The 20752-nt window shown below is 48.1% G+C and overlaps 1 protein-coding gene across 2 annotated transcripts in view; it reads right to left on the bottom strand.

Annotated features, from left to right (window-relative positions):
* Nucleotides 1-6456: 6456 nt before the first annotated feature.
* The window catches only part of LOC114870630 (adhesion G protein-coupled receptor A3), a 102733-nt gene continuing 88437 nt past the window's right edge, over nt 6457-20752 (bottom strand). For both annotated transcript variants that reach the window (XM_029175546.3, XM_029175547.3), the window contains 4 exons: nt 18576-18699; nt 14141-14286; nt 10593-10688; nt 6457-10518 (listed from right to left, as the gene is read on the bottom strand). In XM_029175546.3, the coding sequence (XP_029031379.1) occupies nt 9108-10518; nt 10593-10688; nt 14141-14286; nt 18576-18699 (1777 nt within the window). In that variant the 3' untranslated portion in view covers nt 6457-9107. The remainder of the gene's footprint in view (nt 10519-10592; nt 10689-14140; nt 14287-18575; nt 18700-20752) is intronic.

The raw sequence follows: 20752 nt of genomic DNA, 5'->3' as shown, positions 1-20752 counted from the left end.
AACGAGCTTTGCATGCCTAACCGAAGTGATGTGATATTATTATGACTCCTCGCTTTTGTCTATTTTAATTTTATTTAGCTGCAGTCAGATGCTTCCACGTCTTTCTGTTCTCATTCATGCTCTTTTGTCAGTATGAGACTGTGCATGTTCTTCACTCTTCTTCTTTCGGTCCAAATAGGATCCTGTCTGCTTTGACCTCACAGGTACGTGTGATAATTAAACTTGTTGCTCACAGTTTTCAATAGTAAAGGGTCATTCAAATCAGAAAATACTCAAGATATTTTGTATGAGAGCATTTGTCATTACTTAAGCCAGAATATTGGTTCACAATGAGTTTAGATATGTTATTAAATGTTCATTTCATCTTCAAAGCTTATTCTAACTCACCACTAACTCCAGACATCTCCTCGTAGGTATAAATGTTATAGGCTGCGTGTAAATGAATAACCCACTGCTTTGTCTTTGTCTAAGTAAAACATCTGTGTGTAATTTAATTGACACTGAAATTCTTGCAACTAGAAGCTGCACAGCTAGCACTGGTTAACAACACTGAGGTCGTCTATGACGCTGCCCTGTGCAGTGTGAATGGTGGCATAGAGGAGCAGAATGACACAGTGGAAGCTCACGAATGTGGACAACTGGTGAAAACTGGCAGATGATGCCCGGAAACCAAATCAGACGTATCACAGAGCAGTTCCAGAAAAACCTTCATGTTCAAATGAGCCCAGCTCATGTGTGAAACCAGATTAAACCCAATTTAGAAACCCTGCAAATGTTAAATCCTCACAGTCGTTAATGTCAAATATTAGTTTCATACCGGTGGCAGCAAAATCATAGCAGGACAAAGAACTTAATTAAAGTCATATAATTCACACGCGGTTCATGATCTATCTAATGAAAAGACAAAAACCATCAGATCTGTGCTGACCAATGAGAACACTCTTAGTATTTATGCAGCGTTTCAGTCTATTTTCCAGCCTTTGGGGATTTTCCTGGAGCCTCATGGCTTATTACCTCATCGTACTATTTTCTTAAGCATTGGTTTAAAGGCAGCCGAAGTGACATCAGACACCAGAGAACACCTGAAAATGACACTAGATTATGACTATTCTTTTCAATAAGTTGGCACTTGGTGCTCACATCTAAGGTTGAATACTTTCTGCTTAAAAACCTGGACCAAACAGTCTAACATGCTCAGCATTTCCTATATTTTCCAGCTTTGGTCTATAAGACGGGTGAATGTGTGGACCTTCATCTCAAATACTGTACTTCAAACTGTTTCAGTCACACAGTCAGGTCCATAAATCGACACAATTCCAACATTTTTGGCTCTATACACCACTAAGATGTGCTTCAACTGCAGACTGTCAGCTTTAATTTGAGGATATTTACATCCAAATCAGGTGAATGGTGTAGGAATTATAACAGTTTGCATATGTGCATCACACTTGTTAAGTGACTAATATTTATGGGCCTGACTGTAAGTAATGAAATTTTATTTTTGCTTTAAATATTCTAATTACTTTTCTTTTAGGTTGTTCTTGAGTAAATATAAGCTTATGACTCAATGTTTAGTATATACATGTTGAGCTAAAGGTGGGTTGCTCATTTGCCCTAGAATGAAGTGTAGTAATGAGGAGTTCTGTGTTCAGGTCCTGCACTCGCCGTTACTACACTCGCTTCCTCACCTTGAAAGTCATCTTCTTAATCCAGGTCACTACTTTTGGCCCGTTTGGCCTGAAGGGCAACAACACAAACACACCATGAAATACGAGCTACGAAGCAATTGTGCTCACCTCTTAAGGCAAAGCATTAGCAAACAAATCCTTGGGTGGAAAAAACACTGGAGACTAAAAATCCTTACATTACATGTGTGGTAATTGCCAGTAGAATGCATCAAAACCTGAGTCACCCATCTGCCAAGGCTAATCACGCAGTACATTTTATCAACCCTTTGCAAGCCATTAAAACACTGGTCGTGTTCAGTCATTGTCCACTAACCTCCTGGTAAAAATAAATACCGGTAAATAAATGCAGAAAGGAAAGGTGCCTGCTCTTGTGTGAGGGGAAAGAAGAAGTTGGGCATAAGAATAAATGCATATTCATAAGGCCTCGCAGACAAAACACAAAGAGGCACAGATAAAACAGCCCGGTGCGTTACAGCAGGACCAGCATTTATGAGTGGACACATGACGTGTGTCCCATCATGTGGCCAGCGGTGGAGCGTATCTGCATGGATTTGCATGTGTTTTTGGGGCTGGGGTTCGGCAGGGGGCCCCATTCCTCACCTCCATCTGAACACTTAATTACTTCAGCAGGATAATCTTTCACCTAATAAAAGTCTGTTAAATTGGCCTGTCTGGGTGCAGGCGCAGTGTGATTTAGGGAGCGTGGATCAATGCCGCTGCACTTCGCTGCGATGGCTTTCGTGCCCAGCAGACTGGTCGCGCAATTACACTTTTTGTGCATGGGAACGTTTATAACCCACTCTTGTCTCGACATTTGAATTACATTTAGCCTTTCTCTTCTTTTGTTGGTAATTCCAGTACATTTTGAGGCCACCATGAACCTGCTTATGACCAATGTGCAAACTCACATCTGGACATGACTGGATGTCGATACCGTATATACATTATAAAGGCTTTTTACATGAAAGTACCCCTTGTAACCACTAGATGTCATTCCTGTATAGACAGCAGAGAAAGACAAATCTGGAAGCAAAGACAGGCTGGGAAATTAGTTTGAATGTGTTTGTGCGGATGAAAATGAAGCACCAGTTATCTTTCATCCTGCATTAACATCGCTCTGCGTCTAGACATGGGGGAACATCAGGAGCGGTCTCTCTGGATCGTCTGCATGTACTGTAGGAACAGTATCATTTATTAGGAAAAGCCACAGCAGCTCTCGGCGTTCTCTACTTCAGGACCCACGTTTGCACATTTGGCCACACACCTAAGTGCACATTTCTAAATAGGCCAAACATTTGAGGCAACCCAGGACCAAATCTAATATTCCCCGAGCTCGTCTGGTGGAAACAAATGAAACTGATGACGGAGTGACTCTCTGGAGCGAGCAGTCATTGTTCTGAAATACTGCTGAGGGACTGCACAGCCTCACACAGCCACTATTTAAGAAAGTCTGAGGCTAGAGATGTCCCATAATGCATCACTCGCTGCTTCACAAGACAAAAACAGATTTTTATGATTCATTTTTTCATTTCTTCCTTTATTAAAAAGGGGGAGAGAGAGATGGGTGATATAATATCCCTGTGTAGACTTGTTAGTCAGAATTATAGACTTAATACAATTTTTCCAGTCGTCTTTTCTACTTTGCCTTAGTTTTACCTTCACAGTGTAGAGGCAGGCAGACCTAGTTAGCTACATTTTTTAAATAATTTTATACATAAACACATGATCAGATACTGCACATAATAAAAGTAAACATTGTGTTTATAGTATAATTAATTTAACCGTGATTTTAATTTGTTTGTTTCGATTTGAGCCATCTTTAGGACTCCATACATGTAAATATATGTAAAACCAACGTTTGACCCCAGTGTGTTTCCAGCATTTGCTGTATTATGCTTCATGACTTACTTAGGGCTGCATTTCATATTCTGGCATATTTTCAATAGAATCATGTTTACTTGTTCTTCTGTCATTCAACTTGTGCCACAAATATCATGTCTGGTTTCAAGTTCCCCAGTTTCAGCTTCACACAGCTGTTTATATTTTACGAGAAAGCTGATTTTTTTTCTGCAGTGTCATTTAAAAAACAAAACTGTGACAAACAAAGCTTCATTTTCCGGACACGGGGTTGACGGTCGCCGCTTTTTGGCAGCTGCACTCATAACAAACAGCTACTGTAGCATAATCTCCTGGCGTCGCTCCTTCCGCTCTCCGTCCCCCCTGGTCCTTTGCCCGCCATGCCGTCCCCATCTGTCCTGCTGTCTCCCCACCGAGGGGAGGGGTGAGAGGGGGGAGGCGGGAGGAGAGCTGGCTCACGGCGGCCTGTTGTGTTTGAGCCTCGCGTTACAGCCTGCAGCAGCAGCCTCTCAGGGTCTCATAATCCACTGGATTGTTGCGTTAAAACCATCACAGGATTCTTAGCTCTCTTGCCGTTTTACTGCGTTGCGTCATGGAGGAAGCTATAAATAACAAAGAGGGGTGAGGTGGGGGGGGGGGCTTACAAGGAAGACTGTCAAACACGCACAGCAACACTGATTGGCAGCTATCGGGTGCCTCCGAAGCCAAGACGCGGCTTTGAGTTAGAGAGCTTGGTGATATTCACACTTACCTGACTTAGTCTTTGGCACACATCACAATATTCACAAAGGATCTGATGCATAGAGGAATTGAGCAGCACAGCGGGGGCCAACGACTCTGACAAGAAAACAAGTTAAAGGGAATATTCAGACGCGTCACTCACCGAGGCGTCGAGGCTGCGTTTCTTCCCCCCACAATGAGACGCTACCTCGGATTGTCACATCACACGCCGAGACTCAGGTGCGGCTGTGTTGACAGTAAGCTACTGCGAGGCAGCGGAATGGGGTTGAGCTTGGTAAAATAGGTTGGGGGCCTTTTGTTCATTACGTGCGTGCGCTCAGAGAGCGGATGTAAGCGCTCGGAGATAGCATGAGGCTGGAAGGCAACTTCTGCGCAGGGAGACGTGCACTGAAACACAGCTAGGACCCCCCCCCCCCCAAAAAAAAAAAAAAAACTGGGTTGTGTTTTGCTTTTCCAGGTCTGGAGTCACTGTGGAGTCATTTGCCTGTGAGGCAAACAACTACACACCAAGGCTGTGTGTGGAGCATAGCTGCACAGGTACTCTATGAAGAGTATCCACACGTCCGTAAAGCCGCATGGATCAGAATTCGCTACAACCACAACATAAAAGGCTCATAGAGCAGAGCGCTGAGATCACAGCAACATTATAGAGTGGTAGTTGTCTCAGATCGGACCTTTCCACGTACACGGTGCCCGATGCAGCGGCCTGAGAACGCGTTTGCCTCTCACAGCTGCAGCAGCCTCGCACAGACAGACGGAAGCTGCCATTAGAAAGGCAGATTCTACAGAATCGAGCGGCGCTATCTAATCAGAAGTCTCCCTCTTTGATCTCTGCGGCTCACACTCTGTTTAACTCTCCAGCCAACCCCCCCCCCCCCCCCCCCCCCCTTCTCTGCAGCCCTGCCCAACGCGTTATTTAAGTCAAGGGTGGCATTAGCATGACGAGCACAGCCTGCTACCGCAAGGTCGAGGCTGCAGGAGGAGCAGGCAGCGATGGAGCTGGAGGCACAGACACTTGATGACGCTTCCCCTGAGAAATCAAGGATTATTTGTGATTGCACACGACAAGTATATGTCGACACTGAGGAAAAACAAATGATCATGTATTATCACGTAGTGTACATATGAACATACGCTCCGCTTCCTGTCTGTAATGACAGACAGGATCATTTTGTGTCAGTGTCAGGAAACGGGCCAACAAAGAGACTCCGATATCACATGTACACATCCTACATCAGTGTAGGAAACGCTGGGTGACACACGATGCGACTGCACGTGTGAATCCTTCTCATCACCCTGTGCACGTCCTCCTGTTTACAGACCCCCTGTTTTTACAGCAGGAAATTAAAACACACTTAATTGTATCATAAACACATATCTAAGTTACTAAAATCAGATTAATTTTTAATGAAACAGGCGCCTCCCTGGACCAATTTCTCCCTTGGCAAACCACAAGTCGCACAAAGTGCAGCCTTTAGTTTTAATAATAATACTCATAAGCGACCAGGTGAGAGCGGTGGTTTGTTAAAAAATATTGATATTGATTCAGACTGACTCCAGGTAATTAAAGTCAGGGTCCTTTTACACTGCCGGCGTCTCTGCCCCCCTTTCGCATCCGCGCTGCAGTAGCAGTGTTCAGCCCGGGTCTTCATAGCAGACACGAGGAGAGATGGGGTGTGACATTTCACACGGCTCTGAGTCAGACAGATAATCTGATGGTCAGGAGAGAGAGAGAGAGCGAGCGAGCGAGGGAGGGTGATGTGGCCTTGCAAAGGTAAAGGGAAATCCAGCTGCATATTAAATGTGCTCAGGCGTTTCATGGCCTGTCAAACCTGAGTGTGATTTGTGCCGCATGGAAGACACGCGCTCTCATTTCCTGGGCTCCGCGTGCACACGTGGTCGTCTGTGCACGTATGTGTAGGAGGTCCAGGCAACACACACACACACACACACACACACACACACACGCACGCACGCGCAGCAGCAGTCAAGCCTGCTATCATTTGAATTCCTCCCCTGCGGTGGCTTCCGTGAGACATCTCAATCTCCGCCGCGCCGTCGGAGGAAATAAACAGCGCGACGAGGGCCGAGAGGACGCGGGGCGCCGCTCTCCTTCGCATTCATCAGCATTAAGGGCACCAGACACAAACACAAGGCAAGGACGCGCTAATCCGTTGCATGGTGAAAAAATACATTTATTGGAATCTGTGTCAATGTAGAAAAAAGTGAAAACTGGCTTTAGGTTTTGTCACAGTACCACAGGTGAAGATTCCAGCAGCCGTGAGCCTGAAACTAAATCTGCAAGCTTGTCGAGGGCAGTGCGTCCGCTACTGATGACAACTGAAGGTGGCCTATGGCGCCAAACACAGTCTCACAGACACTGAAAGCTCAGGCTGCTCCTAAGACACACCACCAGCGAGTACGCGTGAACAGCAAACACCCTAGAGTTTTATGTCGCTCATGTTGTGATACTGTCACAAATCCCCCTCCAATAAGCATTGAACCAGCGGCAACACACGTCCCAGGCAGCTCCACGGTGGGGCCAGCGTTTTACAGCCCATAACTTTCGGCCCATCATGTTCCATTTCGTCCCAGACGCTGGAAATAACTCCGATGGCCCGCGCGCGCAGATATGAGCCTCACGCATCATCCTCCACGTCTGCAGGGGCCTCCCTTCGTCCAAAGGCTGCTATTCAAATAAAGGGACTATCGTATTTTTCCTCGTCTCTTTTTAAAATGAAGCATTTCCGTACTCTGACAAAGCCCAACGCCACGATGGGTAGTGCATTTCTATTTCTGATTTGACAGAAGTCTCACAACACACGGCGAGTCTGCATACGTCATGAGGTGAACTGAAACCGCAACAGTAAAAGGCATCTGAAAGCAACGAAGGAGGTTTCTAAACTCAGATACTGAGTATTAATTTTAAGAGGTCATTTTTTCCCCATACAACTTTCTTTACATAGACTTATTTTATTCTTAAATATTTTAAATCTCATATAAAATAATTCATCAGAAACCGATATATACACAGACGGGAGTGCACGACGTGGAGAAAGAGACGGTGTGCATGCGAGAGCGGGGTCGCTGTGAGATTATATTGGCTGCGTGTGCGATTGTTTTTTTTTTAAGGTTTGTGTTTGTTTCTAATGAAATGTCAGTATCAAAGTCCAAAATCGCCATTCAGAGGACAAACACGCGCGTCGCAGTCGATACACGGTCCCTTTCGTCTTTTCTTTTGAGTGGCGCTCCCTCAAAGGGAATGTGACCTTCACGGTAACAACAAATCAATCCATACTCGAACCCTGGCCTCTCCTGACACAACTTATCTGCCGAAGCCAGCGTTTCGCCCCCTGGATCCTGGGCTCCGGCTGCCAGAATAGGAATCACACAGTATTTCCTGGGAACTAGGCTGAAATAAATGGAGCTGCAGCAGCGCGGGTCCTCATGACGGAACCTCGCGGACGGACGTCGGTCTCAGTAAACACGGCTAAATTAAATTTGATGTATTAAAAGCGCAGCTGAAGGTTTTGCCATGTGTCAATTTATGGTGGGCGAGGGTTGTAAAAATGATTTTATTAGTGTCACTCGTGGAATAATTGGAATTGTTTGCATCAGGCCTCATGTTTCTGAGTTTGAATTTGGCCTGTGTGGCCTACATGATTTAATAACACACACTATCAGAAACATATTTTCTAGATTTAAATGAGACCCTCCCTGAACTGGACGCCTGTTGTAGTCTCTTTGTAGTCAGATCAGCCTGGGATTACAGCCTTATTCGATTCTATAGACGGAACGTGAGGCTTTTCTAACTAATCACTGATTTTTGCTTATTTAGTCATTTTAGAGCTTTGTTTGCATTGTATGACTACATGAAGCAATGATGGAGAGTGTGACGGTGCTGCTGGCTCACAGAGAAGCTTTGGGAGGACGAATACTAGTCGCCTGAACGCTGGTTTGGCAACGAGCTCGCTGTGACGACCTGGCTCCGAGTGGCACAGTGCTAATAACATTTATTCTCAGTGTGACCGACAACTCGGCGGCACCAACGCGCTGGAACTGGAATTATTCCCATAAAAAAATAAAAGAAACAGGACATCATACAGACGATCACGATCAATACCAAACCTGGAAGAAGATGTTTGTTTTCACGCCTCTGTTTTTTTTTTTTTTCTTGCCGTTGCTTTAAATTTCCACAACCTCATGGCATGTGCACATTTCTGGCAAGCCACAGTATCGCTGTGTGTTATTAAGAAGAATCTAACTGATTATTCACAGTTGCTTGACTGAATGGCAAAAATACCCATGAGGTCTAAAATTGCTGGTTTAGTCGTCTAAAACGCGGATGCCGAGAGTTCTTTAAAGTTCCGGAGGCTCGCTGTCGTCGATGGATTCGGAGTGAAAAAATCCTTGCAGCGTGTTGTCGTTGCGCACTAACACACATATTCATACACACAACCATTCATTTTCTTGTATATATGTATATATAATTATATATATGAAGCAATCTGTAGTATTATGGGACAGTGGAGAAGATACCTTCTATTACACCTGATGGCATGATGACACACATTTCACAAATTTTTCTGGATGGAAGAGCTCCTGTTCTAGTTGTGGATGCTCTGCAGGGAGCCTTTATATGAAATCTGGTTTCTGTACAGTAAAACAGCACACATAAAACCATGAGGACATCAAAATAAAAATATCCAACTCTGATTGTGATGTTTTGCTCTTTCAATCCTTGTTTTTTTTTTAATTCTAGGAAGGGAGACGTGGGTTTTATTTTGGCGGGGGCGTCTCCCGTTTCTTCCCCTCCCTGCACTACACAGTAGTTTCATTCTTCCAGGGTCCAGTGCGTATATTCCCCGTGCTGTCCGAGGTGTACAGGAGTCCTTCGTGCAGGCCCCCCTTTAGAATCCCATTCTGATTAGGCGGGTTCTGGGGGTACGATTGTCTACGTGGGGCGTGCATCTCCAAATGGTGATGCGTCGCCATCGGGTCCTCCTCGGCCACTTTGCCGCAGCCGCACAGGAAAATGCCTGCGTCGCCCGCCTCTGCCGGGCACAGGGAGGGGAACAGGTCCGCCTTAGCACAGCAGATGTGCCTGTGGCAGGGGTTGTGGCACGCCAGGGCCTCGTGTGCGGCGGCGGTGGCGGCGTGACATGCGTGATGCCCTTCGTGATGCCCTTCGTGGGCCAGATGCGGACAGATGTGGACGTGGCGCTCGTGCGCGCTGTGGGGGCTGTCAGTGTGTGAGCTGTGCACGCTGCCTCCGTCCACGCTGGAGGGGATGTGGTAGGCGTACTCCCTGTCGCCAGCCGCGCCGCAGGCGCCGGCCGCGCCCCTGCGGCTCGGGTTGCGGCCTTTAGTCCTTGCGCTGCTCTTCAAGCACGGATGCAACTGGATCCCCGGCCGATAGCCCTCCGGGTCGGCATGCAGCAGCACGTTGGTGGCTGCGGGCTCCTCCTCCAGGAGCTGCTGGCTGTGCAGAGCCGCACAGCACGGGGTCACCGGCGCCAGGCAGGCCACGTGGCTCTGAGAGGACGGGAGGGCGGCGTGCTTGCAGTGAGCCACGGCGCCGTGGCCGCAGCCGAGCGCCGCCTTGCCCTGACACGGCGAGTCGTGGCGGCAGTGGCCGTGGGCGTGGCCGGGCGTGTCGCCGTTCACGTTGACCTTGGGCCGCGGCGCCGGCGCCGCACAGGTGTCGGCGCCGCGCCCGGGGCAACAGGAGCACCAGCAGTGCCAGACGTCGTCCCGCTTGGCGCAGTGATGGATGAGGATGAAGAGGCCGAGGGTGACGGAGAAGGCACCGTACAGGCAGCTGAAGATCATGTCCAGGAAGTGGCCCTGCGACACGGCCAGCGCCCCGAAGGTCCACGTGGCCAGGAACAGGAAGAGCGTGAAGGCGGTCGTGCGCAGCTGGGCCTTGAAGGAGTGCTCGTTTGCCAGCAGCGCCGGGTTGATGGGGACACCCGGGCAGCCCGCGGGGCAGTGGCCCCCGCCCTGCGGGGCCGCCAGGGCCCCGGGCTCCGCCCCCTGGTGGCAGTGGGCCGGCGCGTCGGCCGCCGCCAGCCGCTGCTGCTCCTCCGTCAGCCGCTTGAGCTCGTACTTCTTCTCGGGGTGTCGCCGCAGCTGGATGAAGGTGCAGAGGAAGTAGACGCACGTGACGAGGATGATGAAGGCCACGGGGCCGAAGAAGGTCCCCAGGCTGGGCTCCCAGGCCATCCAGCAGCTGGCGAGGCAGAGGCAGGCAGCATTAAAAAGGAATACGTTACTGCAGAACGTTAACAGAAGTTCAGGACTCACTATGGCGCTTGCTCTCCACTGCCATAGTTGTCAATGTTGACGGCTGCAGTGACCCCACAGATGACGAGGGGAACTCCACCGCTGAGTAAATATAACCTGAGACGAGAAACACGGGCACAAAGTGTAAGAATGAGAAAGAACCAGCATCAGACACACTGGGCTCCAACTAAGCGAGCGATGAGACCGATCGGAGCGGTACGTTTTTAATTCCCTCAAATATAACTGTGTTAACGCCTGAGCTTGTCATCGCACACCGCGGGACCCGCTTCATATAGTTCCATTCCATTATGAAAACAAATCTGCTTCCAGTCGATGTAAGCGTGATTAACCTGTCAGCACTCATTGCTGCAATTTACAACATCTGCTGTTTACGGGAGCCCAGGAGACATTAAGAGCCACGGGGGAAGAAGGATTTCACTGGCTTTTGCTCATCGTTCGGCGTCTGGGCCTCCTTACTTGCACAGGTAAAGTCTCCTTCAGCTGATTTGAATGTTTGTTTTTTTTAACCAGAAGAACCCCCCAAGTACATCGGCATTGTCTGAGGAGAAATGTCAAACACTTCCCCATTAAAACACGCGGTGACGCACAAGACGGAGAGTTTGGGGCTCAATGACTTCCTCGTATTTTCGGGCATGAGCCCTGTGGGACGCCGGGTCTGCCAGTGCATGGCACTTCAAGGCAATGACATGCAAATGCTGCCGCCGTATGCGTTTGCATGGTTCCGAAATGATCCTGCCCTCTGTTCCCTTTCACGAACACATTAAGTACAGGACAGAAAGTTAATAATGACACTTCCATTACAGAACGTATTCTGTGCTTGAACCATTCAACACGGAAACAAAAGTAATCCCCAGCGGCTCCGTCCTTGTCCTCGCTCGCCACTGTCATCCACTTACATTGCACTCCGCTATTTCCTCCTCCTTCCTGTTCAATCTCAACCTCTGTCACCGCTCTAACCTTTCCACCACTCCATCTTCCTCCGTCTTCATCCCCCGTTTCCTCCCTTCAACCCCCCTTCCCTCTCAATCTGTCCTTAGTCACACGGCAGCCGTCCCCAAAAAATTCAATTACAATCAAGATGTTTGTCTGTGCCGGGTGCTGAGGGGCGGCTGGGTTGATGGAGGGGGAGGCGGCGGTACGGGCCTGTCAGCGAATCAAAAGGAAGCCATTTACACACCCCTCTGCCAGATGAGTATAAGTGAGAAGAACTAGCGGGAGTTAAAGCCTTCACCCTTATTGCGCTGTCTCTACCACAGTATATTCAGGACAACACAGGTGTTCCCTGCCGACTAATGCAAACGAAATGGAAACAGCGCTCGTGCCTCCACGGCTTTTGTGCTCCCTCAGATTCAATTCTCACCAGCACACTCCGCCCCGGACGCCATCATTCCATTACAGAGGGGCCGCGGGGAAAGGCCGCGCACGCAGAGCTGTGGCGTTAAATGAGCGGAGGCGCAGCGATCGTGTAACACAAATAGGCCCTGAGGCGCCTGTTAGCCAGCGGCCGCACAGGTCGCAGGGTCTGCTCCAAGATGCCCACAGTGCAGCTCCAGCACAGGGCAAGGAGCGATCTCCGATCCCGCATGTCTGAATATTCTCACAGCAGCAGTTTAAGAGTCAGGCAAATAGCCTTTTTTTTGGATTATGAGAGAGTTGCACTGCTGTAAATGTGACAGATCTTTGACAAAGGTCGGCGTGGTTGCGCCGTCAGACGCCGCCGGGAGCGAAGAGGCAGGAAAAGGAGGCAGACGAGGAGGAAGAGGGCTGCTTGTTGGGGACGGGGGGCGAGGGTGGGCGGCGGTGCCCGGAGGAAAAATTGATTTGTCTCCAGCTGCTAAGTCTCATTGCATGAGTCTGTCTGGCGAGCGGCATTACAGTCAATCACTGCGGATCAACTTGACTGCCGCGCCACACGAGCTCATGCCCGGCCCCCAGACAAATGAGCTCATTCACAGGCAGCGCGTGATGGGGGAGCCCGGAGAACCTTCCACATTAAACCCTCCCCCCCGTATCGCACAGGTGCCCGAAGATCTGCTCTGCAAGGAAAGTGCTGCTCAGAAGCGAGAGGGGATCCTTATCTTATCCTCAGCGACTTTCTGAGTCGCCGGGAATTCGTCGCTGCACATATTCTGGCTTTAATATTCTCAGATATATATTGTGTGCATGATATTCATTTATAGAGTCTCGGCGATAATGTTTCTGATGTGGCAGAATGATCCTCTAGCCACTCAATATAAAGCAAACTTTATAACACAGTTGCACGGTTCACACTTATCCAGTGCAATTCATCATCCACTGTATCGGTTTCAAAACAATTCATATGATATGAAATAAAGTTTGAGATAAATGTCAGGGAAACGTGACCAGCGTTGGATATTTTTCCCACAGCTTCATAAAAGATTAAAGGCGAAGAGGCTATCGGTTACGGTGCACCCTCCGTTCGCCTTCGTTCTCTCCAACCTTCCCCCCTAACAGGATTTTTTTTTTGTCCAGAGTTCCTTCTGGAGTTCGACTCTGTGCCACAGAAGAGCTCACGCAGCACCTTCTCACCGCGGAGGACGAGCGCGGCGTGTGTCCAAAAAGCTGATCCTCTTAAATACGCAGAATGCTGCGCGTCAGCAGAAAAGGGCCAATAGGGAAAAAAAAAAACAATTCAATCTGAAGTGCGTCTAATTGAATAGGAATTAAATAGTTCAAAAGGCTAAATGCATTTAGATGTGTGATAAGGTTCCTGGCAGCCTCCTGGGTGGCTGAAGTAATTAGTTGTAGCATTGGGGTGATGAAACAGTAACAGGTTGCTTCACTCGTCTTCCCTGCTACACTTTTCAAATGTAAAATAAAAAATATGAAATACTGAACATTGAAGACGGGAAATGACACATTGGGCTTATGATAGATGTACTGACATGCTATTATATGTTTTTTGCAAAGTGGGAGGGATGTTCAGCCTTAGAGATGCTCCATTGAGTGATGAGTGACATTGGTAGTTATTCATTTTAGGTGACTTATCAAACATGTTAAATAGAAACCGGAGAGATGTCGGTTTTTAATAAGTCCCTGTGTCAGTTATTGTTGCTAAGCAGCAGTTTGGACCTTGAATATCACCTCTAAATATGTCTCAAATCCCAAATCTGACTGATTAAGGGAATTCACTCGACTCCACTAATCTCTGGCATTTATCTAATTTTCACATTAAGCGAATCATTACCATTCCGGGCCTAAACTACCTTCCCCTGGTGGCGGACGGGGACTCAGATTAAAAGTGCAACTTCTCAACGCGAGTAAACGTGGTAAGAAATCCACAAGGAGAGCCAAATATATAAATAGGAGGACATGACAGACATGTCGACACACAGTGAACAAAGCCAGGGGCCTGAAGGGATGCAAAGTAGCTGCGGATGCCTCAGCAGATAAACAACGCAATAACTCATCTGTGTGGAGAAAAGTGCTGCCAACTGCACGAACCGTGAGCCAGCAAACACCTGGAAATGGACAACAGTGACAGTCAAATACAGTGAGCGCAGCCTTGCATGGCCACGGGTGCTTACCTCAACAGGGGCTGCCTAAGGGGCGGAGGGGGGGCTCCATCTTGGCTCGGTGAAGGCTTCTTGGTCACCTGCTTGTAAATGTTCCTCGCCGTCACCCCGAGCCACAGCATGGTCGACAGAGATGAGTAGTGCAGCACGATGCCGACCTGGGACAGGGTCACAGAGGGCAGCGTCAGCTCATTTATCGCCCCGCGCGTGAACTTTTACCCCGCGCTTCTCCGCAGAAATGTCAGACGCGAGAGCGTTCCCGCAATTCAAAGAGAGGATGTCGAGCGGGAGCTCTCACTCCGCTGTGAAATACATCAATGTCACTCCAAGGTTGCCTCCGCAGACGGGTTCCTTCAAGACCCGGCTGCGTTGCCTTTCAATCCTAAAAACAAAAGTAGTAGAATGGAAAGGCAGGTTCAAAAAGTGCTATTGAATCATCAAGGTTGTCTGGGATGAGAGCATTATGCTGGGGTTATACTGGTGGTTACTGAGCAGCTCCTTATCAGTTGAGTTAGAGGACACGGGATGTGCACGACGAATAATAACTGTGAATAGAAATGATAGTCACGTCGACAACCATCAGCGCGTGATTGTTTTCCAAATTGCACTGTATACATATCTGCATTCCCCCGCGCTTAAATATTCATGCGCCACGTCTGATCGGAGAACTTTGTTTAAAGACTTTGCTACTTTGGGAAAGAGAGAGAGAGAGGAGCGATAGAAAAAAAAAAGGAATTCTCTTTCCAGACAGTTTGCTGATGATGAACAGGCAACCTGAGATACCCAATCAAACGGTTTCGCTCGGGCCTGATTGGCCTGGGGACCCAAGCTCGAGTGGCAGAGTCCAGATGCTAATAAGATGCCTCCTTTTCGGCCGGTTATTGAGAGCACAGAGTAAATGGTAAATCAATCACCGCTGCAGAATGCAAACACTTCATTAGTGCCGAGAAGGGACAGAAAGGAAATCTGTTTGTAATATGGAAATAAGCAGAGAGGAGGGAGGCTAAAATTAACGGCAGGGTGAAAGAATGGACACATCACACGCTGCAGAGCCGACTGCTGGTCCTCAAACGCATCACATACAGGAAGTCCTGACGTCGGATATCAGACTGACACGAAACCATCAGCTCATAAATAACGAGTCTTATGCCTTTAATTAAGTGGCCGTGTCTCAGTTGAGCCGATGCAGCAACAGATGTGACCTTTGATGCTAATGGTGAATCTAATGAGGTGTCTCTACCTCAAGACTCGGAGAACAGGTCAAAGGTCAACAAGCGTGCAGCAGGACGATGCCGTTATTCCCTCGCTGTTTGCTACCGGTTCGAGGCGAGGGGGCAACGTTCCTCTGATGCCGTCCGTTTGTGAGTGGACATTTTGGAGGCACGTGCAGCCGACGGGTCCGTGAGAGGAAACTCCCCGTTCATTGATGTAAAAGATGAAGCTTGACGTGGCCTGACTGAACGCAGGGTCAGTCTCACCACACAGACGCTTACACAGCAATAATGTACAGGCAAAAACCTGCCCACGAGGTTTATAGAGTTAAAAAAAGCGGCTGAATGAAAAAAACTGTTGGTTCGGGTCCTAACACAAACACGCCGCTGTTAAAACCCTCAGATTTACTAAAGTTACCACAATAACAATAAATCCAACCAGGGTGTGTATGGCAGACAGCTTGTAGAGCGTTCTTCAGGCAGCTTTCATGTCAAGCGCAGCCTGTTCTGTGACACCGATGGCGCTGTCAGACGCATTGTTTTCAGCATATCTCACATACAGGAGTCTTTCATGGGCGTCCGGTATTCATTATGTGGGCTCCCTGCATAAGTAAGCGGCAGACCAGAATCCTTTTATGTGTGAGGAGGCTCAGGAACACTTAAATTGGACCCAATGGAAGTACAAAGCAAATCACCGTAGCTACTGTAACGTCTAGGACTTCCCTATTTTTTCCATGCCATCGTTTGCCGTCATAACTAATTTCACAGGCGCACGCTAATGAGGAAGTCCTCTGTGTGGTGCATTGGAGCTGACAGCTGGGTGCAGCGTCGGTTCTAGGTCCCGTTCTGTTAATTTCTTTGCTAAATTGATAAGTTTCTTTAAAGCCGGTCCCAGTTGTCCAACAATTAACTGACATGTCCAATCTGCATTTCCTGTGGGGGGAGTGCAAGAAAACAAAGCTACTGTATCCTGTGTGTAACAAGGCAAACAGAAGGATGACGCGCGGCCGCTGCGGCGTTCCTCGAAAGAAGAAATAAGAGATGAGATTAGAGATGACTTTGACTTTAAGGTCGCAAAGACTTGGGTTGCCGCCGGGGTGGGCGGGGGAGGCGGTGCGTGCCTGCAGAGCGGCATACAGATGGAGAGCGGGTGGAGTATAGGCTGGTGGGAGGCGGTGGGCCGGGTGGAGGATGTGCAACGCTTGAAGTGCTGCGCGAGCTGCCAAAGCCAGTGTCAGAGCTCCTTGAAGTTCCTTCTGTCAGAGGGGGGAGCGTGTACTTATGTGCACCCCTGGGAGGGGAGCAGTGTGTGTGTGTGTGTGTGTGTGTGTGTGTGTGTGTGTGTGTGTGTGTGCGCGCAGAGGGTAGGTGCGATGATCGGCGAACGCAGACGTTGCATGTATCCATGCAGTTCAGGCTCATCAAGCGGTCCCTAATTGTACTAAATTGGGTCTGGTGGGGCCTGCCTTCGTCCCTCCGGATGGGAAATCCGGGCTCCCGTCCAAATTCGCGGGGAGTTATCCCGTTAGCACTGAAGAACCAGAGGAGGAGCAGTGAGAAGCACGCGGGTCCTGGAGAAGGATTAGGTTAAAGAAGCTCCGTTAGTGAAACGAGTTTAGATGATGTCACACGCAGGAGATTCGGAGGTTATAGTCATCTGCAGTGGATGTGCAGTTCTGAGGTAAAATCAGGCCTTTTCCAGCTACGTTGATCTGATGTTATTATACTTACCAGTGGGCTCACATGGTTTTCCACTGTAAACCCACCTAAAGTGAGCCTAAGGTTATCATCAATATCTCAGTAATGATTAATCAAGGATTTATTCAACTGTAATTTAGGTTTCTTTAAAATGACTTGTTACTATCAGTGTAGTAGCAAAGAATCTTGCTATTAGTGAAACTGCAGAGTGAGCAGCATTATTTAACGGCCTGTCAGCAGCGTAAATTAGTTACACTGTGTGGTATATAACAAAACGTCGTGTGGTTTAAATGGCAGCGAGCAGGCGGGTGAGAGAAGCCGCGTTTCATGAGAAACAGCAGCCGCTCTGCGTCGCTTCCAGTTGTGGAGCGAGAGACCCGGCGGCTGCGACGCCAGCGGTGACTTCACAGACACCGCTGTCACCCGCTGCAGGCTCAGCTCAGGCGGCGCCGGCTGGCATGAGCACCACGCTCCGGATTGGAGCTTGTAAAGGTGGAGTCGTTACACTGTGGAATGAGGGGCCGCCTGAAGTGCCGGTGACGGCAGACGCGAGCTCAGGACGAGAGCCGCCGATGCCTCCGAACGCCAGCGAGGGCGGTGAGTGAGAGGCTGCGTGCGTTTGATGCCGCGTACAGCGCGGCGGAGGACGCCCTCCTCCAGCTCCCTGCAAGCCAACGGGCCCAGCTGTCAATCACCAGGAGAGGAGCTCCACCAGGACCATATGGCTTCCAACCGCAGAGACAGTAAAAGTAAAAAAAAAATCCACTTCCATTTTTTACACCTCACGCAAACGTGCCATCTGTCACTTCAGAGCAGTTTAACTGTTACTGTCAATTATCCAAACCAATTAAGACCACAATCTAATCTGTCGCTCACGTTTTTTCCACTTCATTATAGCCTTTAAATTTGAATTCTATTCTTCCTTGTTGCATACGGTGCATAAACCTAAAAATTTTGAGCAATCAAACAACAAAACACTGCTTTCATTTTTCCAGTCAGTCCCTTTGGTCCGGTGATACTTTGCAGATGAAACGTCTCTCATTATAACAATGTGAAGTGAAAGCAAAACTAATCTTGAGTCAGATGAGGAAGAACAGGACCAACACGCAGACGTGTTTCAGCCAAAGGCAAATGACCTCATGCTAATATGCTGAGTGACAATGTTTACATAGTGACGTCCAGCGGATCCAACGTTCAAGTTTCGCACTTAAGTGGTAATTAAACGCCTCATCAATTAATTCCACCCTGGAAATGTTGAGCTCAAGTTAGTGGATCACCATTCATCATTCATTTAGTCATTCATGTATGTTTTAAAACATGACCCTGTGTATATATACGTGGATATGTAAATGAACATATTGACAGTTATCAGCTTTTACCAGCTGCTGAATGAACTTTAACATCATTACATCACACTGTACATGTATGTATCTGGAGAAAGCCTTCAGTCCACCGTGCTGAGCTCAGTCCCCTGCACAAGATCTCTAATCGATTCCAAAGCTCCGAGAGTGGGACGGATGAAAAGGGAATACACTTACGGCTTGACAGATGATGGGGTATTTGATTCGATTGATGCCGCCGGCAAACACAGCGAAGGTCAGCGCCGTATGGAAGCAGAAGTTGAGCAGCATATGCCATCCTTTTCGACTGATGCGGATTGCGCTGCCGAGAAAAAAAAAAAATCAAGTCAATTAGTCACACTTCTTATTTGCGTGATCCACAAGTCATCTTCAGTACTGAACAGTATGTTTCAATGATGTTTGTGGTTCCCGCAATATAAAATGTTAAAACAGCATATTCTCACATTTACCGATTTACAAGCTCCACCAGACTTATGGAATAATAATGGGCTTTTGCATCTGACTCAGGACACAAGACCTGGAAAGGCATCGTTTTTGCAGTCGATTCACAAATGTTAAATGAGAGATCAGCCCTGATCACAGTCAATCAGCATCAATCACAGACACTAAATCACTCAGGGTCTAAGCACCGTCATCTTTAATTTTAATATCTGTAACAGGAAGATAGAATTGTAACATCAATCCAATTAAACATTTTACATGCACAGATATTTACAGTCTGGGTGCATGCTGGGAGGTCTGAAGATGACACAGTGCACTTGGCTTGGTAGAAGAAACAAAGGCTGAATTAAACTGAAATGCACAAGTAACATTCTTGGAATCCTTCATGGTTCGTTCACAGGAATCTATTTAAAGACAAAGTATTAAAATCTCAACTGTTGACTTTAATTCTATATTTTAATCAGTCTAGAAATAAAACCCTGTACTAGACAGTGATGTTGTTTCTCTTTGTCTTTTACAGTATAGCAGAATAAAATGGAAGACTGACTTTAAATCTATCATATGACTCACACTGTTCTTTACAGGCTCCTCTTACTGTATAGGAGTGATGGGATCCACATTCACCCTCTGTGCAGCATCTCATTAAACATCTCTCACTAAGTCTAGGTCAAGGTCAACTCAGTGTCTCTATAATGTTGAACACATGTGTTTATATACAGTAAAGAGGAGAGATGCTAATCACATATTGAAGGTTCTGGGAACCATCATTTCTTCAGTGACATCACTTCCTTTATAAAAGAAAAGAAATCCTTATTGCTTCACCTGTTCCATTTCCATTTAAAAAGGAAAGGAATGCCTTAAAAAAATCAAAGACCAGTAACAATTCCAACGAAGTGTCTAATCTTTATTTCAGAACGATGGACCTCGGGCACCGGGCTATTTGTGTGTTACTGAGTGTCCTACATCCCCCTCACACACAGGCCTGCATGCGCTGCTGCTCTGCTGTACGCACGCAAACAAAACTCATTCTGCCGGTTTGATGATGAAATAAAAAGATATTGCGTGCAGTTGACTGGGCCAATTGAAGTAAAACCAAGTATTCGTATTCACTTTGTGAGATAAGGCGTCAGGGGGTGGGGGGGGTACGCCGCCTGTGGCAGGGCACTTAACCCACTTCACCACTTTCCATTTAGCTGTCAGAAAAACCAGCTAAATAGGTCAGACAATACCAACATATTTGTCTGGCTGCGTGAATTAACAAACCATCGATTCCTTTATTGACTTTGCTGCGTCGCCCCCCCTGTTCGCCCGCACGCGCCCGCCGTCACCATTTATAGAACCCCTGCGCTGGAATCCTCCACTCCCCAAAATGGAGGAGAGGAGCCCCGGCCGCTGCGTGAGCCAACTGTAGATGAAGCAGCCGCTCGACGAGGCGTGTCTGGGGCAGAGCGCCGCTGCTCTCTGCGGCGGTGGGGGGGGCAGGAGGGGGAGAGAGGGGGGAGGGGGGTTAAAGCCGCCGTTGCCTCCGCTGCGATCCAGGTACTGAACTCCATCCAGCACAGGGGCCATAAATCAGGCCAGCTTCCTGGCCTCCCCGGAATGTGGTTTTCATAGGCTCTGCTCTGGGCTTTCATGGGGTCAAGTACATTACCCTGGCAGGCCTCCACCCCCCCCATCGGCTCCCCCGTTTCCCAGAGGGCACGGGGAATAAAACTGTCCTCTCCCCACACCTGCTCGCCCACTGAAACACCAGCTCCAGTCGTGTGCCAGCACTGTTAGCAGCATAATGGACGTTACCTGGTCACTGTGCGGCGCTTTGTGGTTGAATAGATCCCATTCGTTCACACCTGCTTAGAATTTAGAGACCATCTATTCATATACAATATACAGTAAATCGCACATCAATAATAATA

Source organism: Betta splendens, chromosome 15, assembly GCF_900634795.4.
Source record: "Betta splendens chromosome 15, fBetSpl5.4, whole genome shotgun sequence".
Lineage (NCBI taxonomy): Eukaryota > Metazoa > Chordata > Actinopteri > Anabantiformes > Osphronemidae > Betta > Betta splendens.
This window is presented reverse-complemented; position numbering and strand designations above follow the sequence as displayed.